The following is a 13,124-nucleotide window of genomic DNA, read 5'->3' as shown; positions in this document are numbered from 1 at the left end:
CCACCATCACAAACATAAATATAGGACTGGACTGAATGTCGATGATAAAGCAGATCTACAAGTAACATGCGATTTTAGGTGATTTGACGTGAGAGGCGTCATTATATATATAATTTCAACAGTCTGGCTACAATTCATCACCACACTGTCTGCCTTGCCAGTCTCCCCTGCCTCCAAAAATGTGCGTACACATGGGTCAGAGTTTCCATACAGGTACACACACTCTCCCATCAAGTTTGTTTTTATGGGAAGTGGTGTGTGCCTCTTTTAGGCCTTGATTTGTGGGTACATAATGTTTATAAATGAGACCCCAGGTGATGAAAACTGGTAAGACACAGAATAAAGCAGTTTCAGGTTACAAATCAGTGTCTCTCAGATGCTGTTTTGCCTGTTGGAGACAGGCTGCTAGCACCTAGCAGCTGCTAATGTATGCTCACCTTTCTTCTCTGATAACTGATGATCCAGACATTTAGGAGTTTTTTTTACCAGAAGCTGAATTAGAGGTCTCTTTCTCCAGAATGGATGTGGTGATTTAAACCCATAAAAACACTGAATAAAGCAGTTTTTAATTAAAAAAAAAAAACAAAACGGTGGAAGGGCTGCAAACTATTGTGGCTCATGTGGAAACGCAAATTGCCCTATCAAGCGCGTTTAGTCTGACACTGGTCTGCAGTGTTTGGTCTGTTCTTTCTTGACTACTGTAGAAACATGGTGGTGCTACATGGGGATCTTTTTGGACGAGGACCAACTCCCTTTGCGGATATAGACGTCTCATTTTAACAGAATTACTACAGCTCTTTTTTTCTAGCTGGTTATGCACTAAAAAAAGCATAGTTATTATATTTTCATTTCTGCCAATCTATCCCCTGATATCCTACACACTGAACCTTTAAGTTGAGATTAGAGACTTTTTATTAGAGCTTAAAATAGTTGACATGAAACCCATGGGATATCTCAACAACAAAACAAAGAGGCTTTTAGTGCATATCATTAATGCTTGTAAAAGTCCTCTGTAGTGCATTCCTCAAACACCTGGCATCAGAGAACAAAGCATGGAAAAAAAGTCATGTTACTTTTCATACACACTTTTCTGGTACCATTTTCTTTTTGTTGGAGCCTCTAATGGTTTTTAAGAATGGCTGAGGCTATGTGTCCTGCTCCATATCTGTCTCCTTGTATTGGAATATGTGTGAGGTGATCAGAGATGGCGGAGTAGAAGAGTTGACCGGGCAAGGCTCTTCTCAAAGCTTTTTACCCAAAAAAGTTGTGACGTTGAAGGATTTTTTTTGTGTACTCTGGACGATAAAATATACAACTCGGTAACAACATGTCGCTCCAAGAAATGAAGACCTAATCATGCTGAGTGGGATTTGTTTTGTTACCTAGAAACATGAGTCAAACATGGCCGAACCACAGAGGAGATCTGAATCAATGATTTGTTTTTTTTTCTTGTTTATTTTGTATAGACCAAGAATCCAATCATGTCTGACATGTCAGGATATAATCTGTCACCATCTTAACCGAAAATCAGTGCAACTCTGCCAGAATTAAAAATACACAAATCAAAACCAGCATTTCAAAGGAACAGCTTTCAGTGGCAAACTTTGGCACTTCTCGTTCATCATTTTACAATGTCATTATCTAGCCAGTGGCCCCTGGCAGCTTTAATTCCATAAAACTTTAATTTTGAATTAAACATAAAATGCTGGCACTGAGTTTAAATCCAAGCTCCTTTTTTGAAGAGGGTAAATTTGGACTGGCCTCCGATCTACCAGTGTTCACATTCTTTCTGTCCTGATTGCAGCTCAGTAGACCCATATGTGACTGCTTTTTTTAGTCCATCTAAATACATGTTGCATTTTGACATGTCACTGTGACTCACATAAAGTGTTTTTGATCAAGGCCTGACACAGCTGGAAATTGGAAGTGCTACAGAGTTCTAGTGACAGACAAACTCAGAGTTCAGCAAGAATTAGTGTACTTTGTGTTGTCATGGCATATTTCGCTTTCCTCATGGTTTTGACTATTTTTTTTGCTGTACCCTTTCACTTTTTAATTCACAGTCTCACACACATAAACGCATTTCATTGTTCTCGCTGCCCTCTTTTATTCATTCAGCAGCATTTCCATTTTTTGTCAGTTCTTTGTCCATGACCAACTCGGAGCTCATTTGCTCACTAGTGTGCTATTGTTCATATCCCTTTCTTTTCTCTTCTTCTATTGTGCTGCTAAATTGGTCACCACTTTTCCCCTGTATCCTGTTAATTAAGACCCCCCCTCTTTTTTTCGCGATTTCTTGTGTTATTTGACTGGTTTCATCCTCCACTGAAATGGAATGAATTGCAAACCCATAATGGAGCCTAATCTTCTCATTAAAGTCGGTATTTATGCATGTGGGAAAAGTGCATTGTATCCTTGGAATGCAGAGAAACCAGTTTTAGTGCGAGTGGATCAATGTCTGTGTTTACAGTAGTGAACTCAGAAGATTATAATTCGGGGTTGTGATTGTGTGTGTGCATGTGAGGTCCAGCTCTCAGTGGTTACATGAGCCTGTCCACACCTTCCAGAACCCTGCAGAAGGAGAGTATCCAGTTGCATGCGGCTGGGTCAGTCGAGGGCCAGCCACCTACCTTCTCACGCAAACTAGCAAGCAAGCAGTTAGCCCCTGCGTGTGAGTCCTGATAAACAAATGGTCACTGTCTGCACACAGGGAGAATGCTATCAGGCTGTCATCATCTCCATGGCTGCAATCTGTCCTCCCAACAGATCTCAGGGAGAGAAAAAAAGCTTTATCATTTCCATCCCTGAACACGCATCCCATTAAGGGCTACATTTGATTTAGTTTCCATTCAGTCCCCTGGGGAGCACATGCCATCAGCCTCTGTAAATGTCACTCTTTATGTTTTCCCTTCTGCTCTTTTTATTTACTCATGTGTTCCTCTTACATGATCTCACCGTCTCCTTCCTTCTTTCGTGTGACAGCGGTGCAGACGACCTGTTGCCCATCCTGTCCTTCGTGGCTCTGCGGTGCCAGTGTCCTCAGCTGGTGTCTGAATGCGCTGCTTTGGAGGAGTTCATTCATGAAGGGTGAGTCATCATGATGGAAAAATATGGTGAATGAATCTCCCTTGTTTGCAACAAAAACACAAAATTAGAGACAAATTTTCAGTTTTGAGGGCATTGAAAAGTTCCTATTCAGGGTTCCCGTGGACCCATTAAAAAGTATTTTATATTAAGTATTTTTTAGTGTTATACAAAATGATATTGCTTGCATTCATCAGGTGGCCAAAAGCACAACATTTGAAAGCTTGTGTTTTTCTTTGTCAGCTGCATATGTAAAAAGGCTCTTTTGCTAATACATTTACTACATCAGTTTCATTTTGTGATAATAGTTAGTGCTGTGTTTACAGCTTTAAATTAGAAAAAACAACAACAGTGCTTTCAGTTTGGATCTTCACAAGCTGAGAAAACCTCTAATAAAGCATTTATATCATGGGGAACACATTAATTTAAAATTACAATGGAATTAGATCAAAATAATACGTTACAGTTATAAAAGGCCTTCTAGACACCACAGGTAGGTTAACACTACATTAACATTTTTCCACACGTGAGCACTGACAAGTTTGTTTTTAAGCAGGTTATAGGCACAAGCCAGTGCTGCCACACTGAGGTTGAAAACATGCTGGCAAATACCAAGATAGGAGAGTAGGTGAGGGTTGGCGGTCTTGAGCTGAGTTCCTACGTCACGCTGAGTATCGTTGCGTGTGAGTTCAGACCACACCCCAGAGGTCTGCTCACTGCCATAAAAACAGTGGGCTGTAAAAGCCAGCTGGTTAGATTGGCAGTGGCCAAGGAATCTCAGGATATTTGGGATTTAGTTTTTCTTCTCTATAAAAATACAAATAAAGTCCTACTTCGTGTTTATTTTGTTCAGTGGGTTGGAAGGGTTCAAGTGAAGGGAGAGGCCACGACAGGCCACAAGGCTATGGGAGGGTGGATATATTGTTCTCGAGGACATTTTAAGTATTTCAGGATGTTTTTAGGATTTTAGGACATGTCTAGGATTTGTGGATGTTTCTAGGATTGTAGGATGTGTCTAGGTTTTAGGGAGTTTGATGCTGTTTTATGCACTCTGGCACTCTATGTATACTAAAAGTACAAAACCAATTTTCAGTTTAAATCATTTTTTGTTAATTAGAAAATGGTTGGGGGGGGGCAAACTGCATGGCCATTTCCCTTGACCTCTCACCTCAAGATATGTGGAAAATGGGTTCTGTGGATACATGTGTCTCCCCTTTACAGATATGCCCACTTTATGTTAGTCCCATGCAGTTTGGGACAAAAATCATGCACTTTTTTGCATGCAATATAATTGTGTTATTTCAGCTCATTGCATTTTAATGTTTCTGCATATTGGGGTCCGTAAAACAGTCTCGAGCTGATCCGAGCAAAAAGGTGCAGCAAATCAGACTGATGTCAGTGGGCAGCTGCATCGCCAAAACGGCAAAGCTTTATTGACTAAGCCCTGTGTATAAAATTAAGTCAAAGAAGTTAACCACAGTGCTGCTGAGAGGGTAGCAACTGACTGCAGACCAGTCAGTTGCTACTCAAGACTAAAGTCTAATCGGCGTCCTCATGTTGACATGTCGTGACCATGTATTACCATTGTGGGAAACAATAGAAAAAACAAAAATTGTTTTACAGCCCTAGTAAAAAAATTATTATCCTATTAGTCATACTTTTAATTTTTGAGGTTTAATTTTTTTAGTTTCTGTCACATTTTCTTTGTGGGGCAAGAAAGGTTGCAAACAAATATTTTTCATCACAGTTTTTGTTAATGGAATTAAGATTGCATCAGCTACACTGTTTGTTGGTTGCTTGTTGAGGATTGTAATTCATTTCTTTATTTTAACTTTAGCATGGACATTCGGGGTATTGTGCCAGGACAACCCTCCATTAGCTATGTTTTATTTCCTACCACAGTCAAGAGATAAGCATCTTCTTATCTCCTTCCTTCATAGCTTAGTCTTTGTGTGCAGTGCAGCGTCCAGCGTGGGTCTCGTGTCTTGCTCTAGTTAGTCGAAGGTCAGCCAGAGTTGACTCGCTCTTCACCCCCCTTCTCTCTTTTCTGCTGTCTCGGAACAAATCTCCTTCTGTATCACTTGTTCTTCTCACACAACCCTCCATCCGTCACTCCCCTCTTTCATTGCACTGCCAAACTTTTTAATACATGTATACCAGCTCTAATAAAGCGAGAAAAAAGTCCCTTTCTGAACTCATGTTCAATGTTGAGCAGAGATGTTTTCTACATTATTCACTATGGGAAGATGTTTATGTGGCAATTTCAGAAAAATAAATAAATTGGATCCTATTCTGTGCTCGGATAGTTGGAATTTTTGTGGGCAGTCGTGCCGCGCTTTGTTCTGTTCTGTTTGAATGAAATGGTTTTCTGTTTGTGTGCCTATTGGACTTCTTGCAGTTTTCTTGAAAAAAGTTTTAATAAATGGAGGAAATCACCACCATGTTTATTTCTTTACCTTTAAGATGGTTTGTTATCAGCTAACATTTGCTTCTGTTTTGCAGCTATTTGATAGGAGAGGAAGGCTACTGTCTGACCTCTATGCAGAGTGCCTTGGCCTACGTCGAGTCATTGCACACAGGAAGAGCTCACCTTCCTGCAGACAAACTCATTTGAAAAAGGTAAAGGAAAGTCCATACTTGATGCTCTAATAAACATTTTGTTGCTTTTTTGTAGAGTAAGCAGGAAGGGTTTGTTTTAGGCTTTTCATGAACACAAAGAAAATATAGTGTTAGGATAGGAAAAAAAAAGCTTGAAGTATTTTGTCAGTGACTAACACTTGCATTCAAAAAATACCATGAAATATTAAGGAGCAAACATAAATGCAAAATCTCAAGAACACCTTGGGGAGTTTCCTCAAATTTGGGTTAAATGTCCACTTGTATTCGAGAATAAACTGATTTGATTTTGATGGTCAAAGGTCACTGTAACATCACAAAACATGTTTTGGCCATAACTCAAGAATTCATCAAATCAGTCAGTCATCAATTCAAACCAAACATCACAATACAGAACACAGAAACAACACAGTATATAAACATTAAATAGGACACGTGCAAACATATGCTTGAGATAAAAACACCCAAAATGGTCAGACACTTCTCACATACTTACAAATGTTATCCAGGTACACAAACACACTTAACATATTCACATTTTCTTACACACTCAAATTCTGTACGTCCACTCAATCAACAGCTTACAGCAGATCTGAGGGGCTTCCTGTGTTTCTGTGTGTCATCCACTCGCCCATTGATGAGTTTAATTGAAAGAGGGATGAATGAGGGATGAATAATTCAGGAACAGAAGCAGAGACATTTGGTCAGTGACTGAATTGGTGACACTAATCTTGAAACTGCTGATTGTAGAGATCTCCTGTGCTGCTGGGGGGTAGGTGTGTTTGAAACATCAATGTTTTCACAGACAGTGATGTAAACTTGACTTGTTTACTGAGGCATACAATCAGAAAGCAGTGTTTCAAGTTTTTTTCCCACTCAAATTGAAAATGCACATGAAAATAGGACGATGGGAATGCACTGTCTTCAGACAGATTAAAACGCAGAGATGCTCTCAACGCATGATCACCACTTTAAGGAGGTGGCGGCAGTGCCATAACTTCAAACTGTGTGCCTCAACCAATTTTTTTAAAACTTAATTTTATTTTACAAATTTACTCTGAGCTGTTCATAGTTTATATCCGTGGCTCCGTCTCAGCCTTCTCCCAAACTCAATACTGTTCTGTTTTTACAAATTTTGATTTAGACTCAAATGCAATGGTGAGTAAGTCACCATCTGAGGCTTTGGCAATATTGTTTTACAAACATTCATGCCAATAAATCAAATTGAATTGAATTGAATTGAGTAAATGGATATACTTTGTATTTAGCCTGATCTCCTCTTTTTATATATTACTGACCTGTGTGTCAGTTATTTCTGGTTTGTAAGATCTGATCTTAAAACAGACTGAACTGTGAAGCACAGGCCACTCTCTGAGCAGTTTTGCCAGCAGTTATGCGGAGAGATGTGGTGCGGGGAGATGGACGGGGTGAAGTAGACTGAGACTGATGCATTACACTGAAGGATGAGTGTGTCGCTGAATGGCTTGTCTGGCGCCCAAGGTGATGTTTCTACACTGCTACTCGGCGGGACGGGGTGTGATGACACTGCATGTTATGAAATGTGACGTCCTCAACTGGCATTCCACAAAACTCCCAGTGACACAATGATTCCACTACAGACAAATATTTAACTTTGCAGATCGCTGTGCTCCACAGAGCTGTCGCTCATCTGCCCGGTGGCTGGATTGAGAAGTGGAAGCACTCTTAAGTATTCCACGCTGGTTTCTACAATATGCAGACAGTCGTTACATTTATGACTTAACAAGTCTTCCCTCTTGCACAAAACACATTTTGACCGCATTTCTATCTAATAAGAGTGTAAGTCATGTGCAGTTACTTCTAGCCAGAGCTTCAGAAATGCTCAAAGGGCGCGTTCACACAATGCACTTTTTACACCCTTAAATTCAATCTTGTAAATGTAGACGCATGGACGATGCACTCAAAAGCAAGAGTGATGCCGCCACAGCTGGCAAGCGTTCCCTAGCACCTAGTTTTCAGGGCATGACGGCAGCGCGATGAAATGAGAAAACTTTTGGAATACAGTACCCCAGGGATGATGTTTTTCTGTAGGCTAACCCAGAAGCTAACATCACCCTCATAAAAAGCCTGTGGGATTTCCCCTTTGGATTTTGGATAAGCTCTGTGGTAAACAAAAGTTTATGAAACTTGCACGTTTTGTTCATCGCCAGAAGTGAAAAGCTAACATCAGGCTATAATCGGTCTAAACTATTGCCACTATGAGGCTGAAAACCCGTGTTCGGTGTGGTTTCACTTGATGATTTTTTTTTGGGGCTTTTATTGCCTTTAATGGAAAGGACAGTTTAAGCATGAAAGGAGGAGAGAGAGAGAGAGAGAGAAAGAGAGGGCGACATGCAGCAAAGGGCCAAGGCTGAAATCGAACCCGCCCCCACAGTGGCTGCGGCAAGGATACAACCTCTGTATGTGGGGTGCCGCTCTATCCACTGAGCCACCAGGCGCCCTGGAACCACAGTTCACAGTGGGGTATTTACTGACTTATTTTATATCGCAGAACAAAACTTTAAAGTCTTTTCGGCCGGAGTACCTGAAATGTGAACTGATTTTTGGGTTTTAGGACTAATTCCTGGGGTTCTCTGTACAGCAGTGTGTACTACATGTCATGTGACCAGAAACAACAAATCACAGCTGGTCGATATCTTTCCTCTGTTAATATCGGTCTGTGATAAACACGGAGAAGTTGATGTTAGTGCAGGACTACCCAGAGCTTTGCATCCGCACCAGGAACTATATCATTGGCCTGATGCACACTTAAAAAACAACGCCTAGAAGAGGATGAGCTCCAAACTCGGAAATACCTGGTAAGTCGGCTGTGAAATGGTGCTGGTTATAGTTGCGTTCTGGTTCAATCTGCCTCTTGAAAGATGGCACATTAGTAGCACCCAGCCCTCGACTGCCTTATTTTTGATTTTTATTTCACATTTCAACAAAAATGTAGACAGGCGGGTGATAAATTGAAGGGGAAATGTAAGTGATGCAGATAAATCCTAAATACTATTTGTGTTTGGCTGATTTTCAGGATTTAAAGAACCTATGTATGAAGTTTTTATGTAATTTTTGATTTAGAAAAAATTAAGATGCTATAAGCTTTGGTTTGTAGAAAAGTAAGACTATTACGGTGACTGTTAGTACGGTCTATGGCTGGATTGCACCAACAAAGATTAACTTTTAAACCTGATCATCATGGTCTAAGTTTAAATTCTGTTGCACCAAACTTTAAATCTAGCTTAAAATGAAGAAAGATTACATTTAAAGAAACATTTCAATCTCTATTTTTTACTCTGAAACCTAGATTGTATTTAAATCTGTAGCATTCTGTAACGTTAAACGATTTAAACTGTGATCCAGGGTTAACTGTAAACCTACTGGTAAGGATGTCTAATTTGCACAGTGGCTGCTTTTTTACACACACACACACACACACACACACACACACACACACACACACACCTCTCTTTTATATGTATTAGGTAGTGAAAGTATGCTAATCATGTATTTATTTAAATATTTGTTAGGATCAGTGGGAGTAGGGAGGTGTGTTTTTTGATGCCACTACTGTACTGTATAGATTATTTTTTTAAATGTATTGACAGTGCAATAAATATATATTCCATTTTGTTTTGTAGGCTGCTGCAGTGACAAGAGACCCTCAGCGACTCACCTTACGTTATCTGCTGTGCTACAGAGAGGCGACAGCTGGACCTGCAGCTCCATGCAAGTTGTGCAAACGCATCCTATCTTGTACACACTCAGATATCCTGTGTAGTTAACAGAAGGAGTTCCTTTGCTCTATTTCCAGTCGAGGGCTTAACCAGTGCCTATGATAATTGTTTCTATCCAAATCAGAAACTGAGCTTTGCTTGGACCTTTAAAGATGTGTTTTCAATCTGCAAAGCATCGATCGCTGCAGTCACGAGCACTGGATTGTTAAAGGGACTGTTTATGGTAAAGATTGGAAGTGAAGCCATTGATAATATGAATTCTTTAAGAGGAAAAAACTGCGATATGTTTTGCTAATGAGGGAATATGTTTGAAAACCATATCACAGGTCTTGTGATTTTTCCCTAAGACTGTGTGCTTAGACTGATATATGTCTTCCCTACAGTATGGTTAGAGCATTTCAATTTTTTTAGGAAACCCACTGCAAGACAAGAATGTCTTTTTAATCCATGTTCCCTGCTGAATTTTTCTTTTTTTGTTCACAAGAAACATACAAACTCATAGTTAAGACAGTGTGCGCATTTGCTTGTGTGTGTGTGTGTGTGTGTGTGTGTGTGTGTGTGTGTGTGTGTGTGTGTGTGTGTGTGTGTGTGTGTGTGTGTGTTGTTTAAAAGACTGGTGACAAAATCTATCCACTGAATAGAAAAAATGACTGAATGCACTTTGGTTGTTGAAGCGTTCAGCAGCGAGGCTGGATGATGGCTTTGAGTTCAGACAGTCGATCTATATGCAGACTTGCCTTCGGGAGCGAGACAGAGATTTTCAGAGATGCTATGCTGCTGTGGGGTGGAAAGTCCAGTTTCTAGTTCACTGTGTTTGCATGTAATAACATGTTCATTTACATTTAACTTACAGATATACAGGTATATGGTTAGGTAGTAGTAACTGTAGGTAGTAACACAGTTGCACTTTGTGAGTTCATCCTTTTTTTTTTTTAAGTTGTGTGAGTTTGAGGGATCTGATGTGGTTTTAAAGGAATACTGCAAAATAATTATTTGTGTCTCACTTACTCACTGCTTGTTACTGTGAATACATTCTGGGCTACATATCTGGGCACATATGCATTTGAACTCTGCTTAAGTGGACCTCATATGCATGTGCATGCTCATAGGCAAAAGTGGCTTATATTGAAAGGTTTTGGTGAAAATGCATGTGTTTGGGAAGTTCTGAGCATACGACAGGATAAATGAGACTTGGATTATACTGCTCAAGTTGTGTGAGAGTTTGTTAACACATGTTATAATGTACCATTTTTGCGTTGTTAAATGTGGACCCTGACAACTTCAGTTTATGGAGAGGGCTCACCTTTTTGGGTATTTTCCATTTATTATGTGGGCATGTGAGAAAAAAAAAGTTGTCTTCATGAATTCAATGTATTACACAGTGAGTAACTGATTACAAATGGTAATTTTGCAGGTGAAGTATTACCTTAAGGTTCAGATTAGAATTAGTTTTAAGTCGAGGCTAGGGTTAGGTTTGGGGTCTTGGTCAGGGTTAGGCATCTAGTTGTGATTGTCAAGGTTAGGGTAAGGTGTTTGGGAATGCATTATATTAATGTGGGTCCTTTCAAGTATAAAAGTACGTTTTATGTGTGTTCGTGTGTTGCTTGAAAGATAGTTTGCTTGCCCTGCCACAGGACTTCTATCTTTTAATGCCAAGAGTCTAAATCAAAAAACTCTTCAAAGGAAAGCCAGAAGGTGACTGGACGGAGTTCTTGTTAATATTTGACATTTCTGAAATGCTTTTCTGTAAAGGCTTGCAGCTGGTTCTAAATACATGCAGATACAGCGTGGGTGTTGACTTAAAACATTCTGGTATTCTTGGATTTTTTTAGCCCGTTACCTGCAAATAATGTTTACTTGATAAACCATTCCCTAAAGCATGCTGAGATTTTTCCCACCTGTGAATCTTTAGTGTGCATTCGCCCCTTCCAGGAAGCCATGGGTTTTTATTCATTTTACCATAGTGTATAAATCAAGTTGCAAATTCCAGAAACTTGCTCTAAATAGGTACCTCTTTGTGTCCAAGTTGTGTTTTGGTTGCAGTAAGCAGTTGAAACTTCACAAGGAATTTAAAGTGTGCCCCTGTGCGCATTTATTTGCATTCAGATATCTCAAATCATGATGTCCGGCAGTAGATGATGGACATTGGGTGTGTAATAAATGGATGGTTAAAATGGGCAAACTACTGTTTATTTTCTATTTTGAAGACAAACTTGAAGCAGACTTTCCTCACAGAAAAACTACAGAAATTATTATTTTACTAAGTTTAGTCTGTTTTCTTGCTTGAATTTAATACTAAATGTTTTTGTTTTGCATGAGTCCAAAAGATGTGAAAATAAGAACTGTCTTGGATTTACTACCTATTTTTTGTGACAATAACACCAAAAACAGATTTGTCTATGTAATAATGTTAATGTAATTCTAATAAAAATAACAGAATGCTGTGATATTTTGCAAAGTGGACTAATCCACTGTTTTCATGCAAATTATGTATTGTATGTTTTGCATTGCTTTTGAAAACAAAATGAATGTGTAATTTCATTGTCGAGCAGTTTTACTGTGAAATGTTGGAAATGTAAGAATGATGAATGAGTTTGAGAGATGAGTCAATAAAGAGAACAGATAAATATTTAAATAATTTATTTTGTGCTGTGGTCTGACTTCAGCCTGGGCTCTGCTACACGAAGCAGGTTCAAAGCCTATTGCACGCCCCTTACCTCAGTCAAGAGCAGCAAGGCTTTATGTTGGGTAGCTCTTGAAAATGTATTTTAAAAAATTACAGCAGTAAGCAACACTGTTGCTGCAAATAAGGAGAAAGAAGATTCCTGATTTTGTAAATTTGTAAGTTAAGATATCTATTTTACTACTCAGTGCACTTATACTTACTACCATATATTTCTTAACATGACATCTGCACTTTTTACAGCTCGAAAACTTAAAACTCGATGCAGTCGATCCATATGTTATACTCAAGATTTGCATTTATGTATATTGACACTGTCCCATAAACAGACTGTATTAAGTAGCCATTTTGGTCTGTGGACTGCCGTTTTGAAGCTTTGACTTCAGCATTTCGGCCGTCATCATCTCATTTGTTTGGGGTTTTTTTGGAGCCAGAAGTGACCATATAGAGTGCCTCGGGGATGACATTTTTCTGTAAGCTGAAGTTAAAGTTAGCCTTGCCCTGGTTCCCTCAATGTTTATGGGATTTTTCCAGATTTGGATTTTGGATCATCACAAAAAAAAAAGCTCTGCGGCAAACAAACCTTTGTTGTACTTATATGTTTCGTTCAGCAAGATAACCTTCACAAATGGACACCACTTTCAGGATATTTTAAGGTCTATCATTAGGCCACAAACAAACTACACTACGGTCACATGACTGATCATCACCACCTCTCCGAGGCTGTAAAACTGTGCTCTGCGCCGCACATTGTGATGACAATCTGTGGTCTCATTCTGCCACTTGTTAGCAACTGCCTTTTTAAAGACACATAAAAATGTCAAAGTTCGGGTATTCACTGACATATTATATTTTGTAGAACAAATGCTGAAAGTCTCTAATGTTGGTGTTAACCATAGACCTTATTTCAGGCCTCTGTCTAGAAACCCATTCAAATAACCCATTAACTTTAAGACGAGCAAACTGGAGGTGATGAAGTGCTG

At 39.3% G+C, this 13,124-nt stretch overlaps 1 protein-coding gene across 2 annotated transcripts in view; it reads left to right on the top strand.

Moving 5' to 3' along the window:
• The window catches only part of vps9d1 (VPS9 domain containing 1), a 39,836-nt gene extending 27,740 nt beyond the window's left edge, over positions 1–12,096 (top strand). For both annotated transcript variants that reach the window (XM_042496572.2, XM_042496571.2), the window contains exons 15-17: positions 2,983–3,087; positions 5,587–5,703; positions 9,363–12,096. In XM_042496572.2, coding sequence (XP_042352506.2) covers positions 2,983–3,087; positions 5,587–5,698 — 217 coding nt within the window. In that variant the 3' untranslated portion in view covers positions 5,699–5,703; positions 9,363–12,096. The remainder of the gene's footprint in view (positions 1–2,982; positions 3,088–5,586; positions 5,704–9,362) is intronic.
• Positions 12,097–13,124: the final 1,028 nt, after the last annotated feature.

This window comes from Plectropomus leopardus, chromosome 7 (genome assembly GCF_026936395.1).
Source record: "Plectropomus leopardus strain MGB_pleo_1.0 chromosome 7, ASM2693639v1, whole genome shotgun sequence".
Classification (NCBI taxonomy): domain Eukaryota; kingdom Metazoa; phylum Chordata; class Actinopteri; order Perciformes; family Serranidae; genus Plectropomus; species Plectropomus leopardus.
This window is presented reverse-complemented; position numbering and strand designations above follow the sequence as displayed.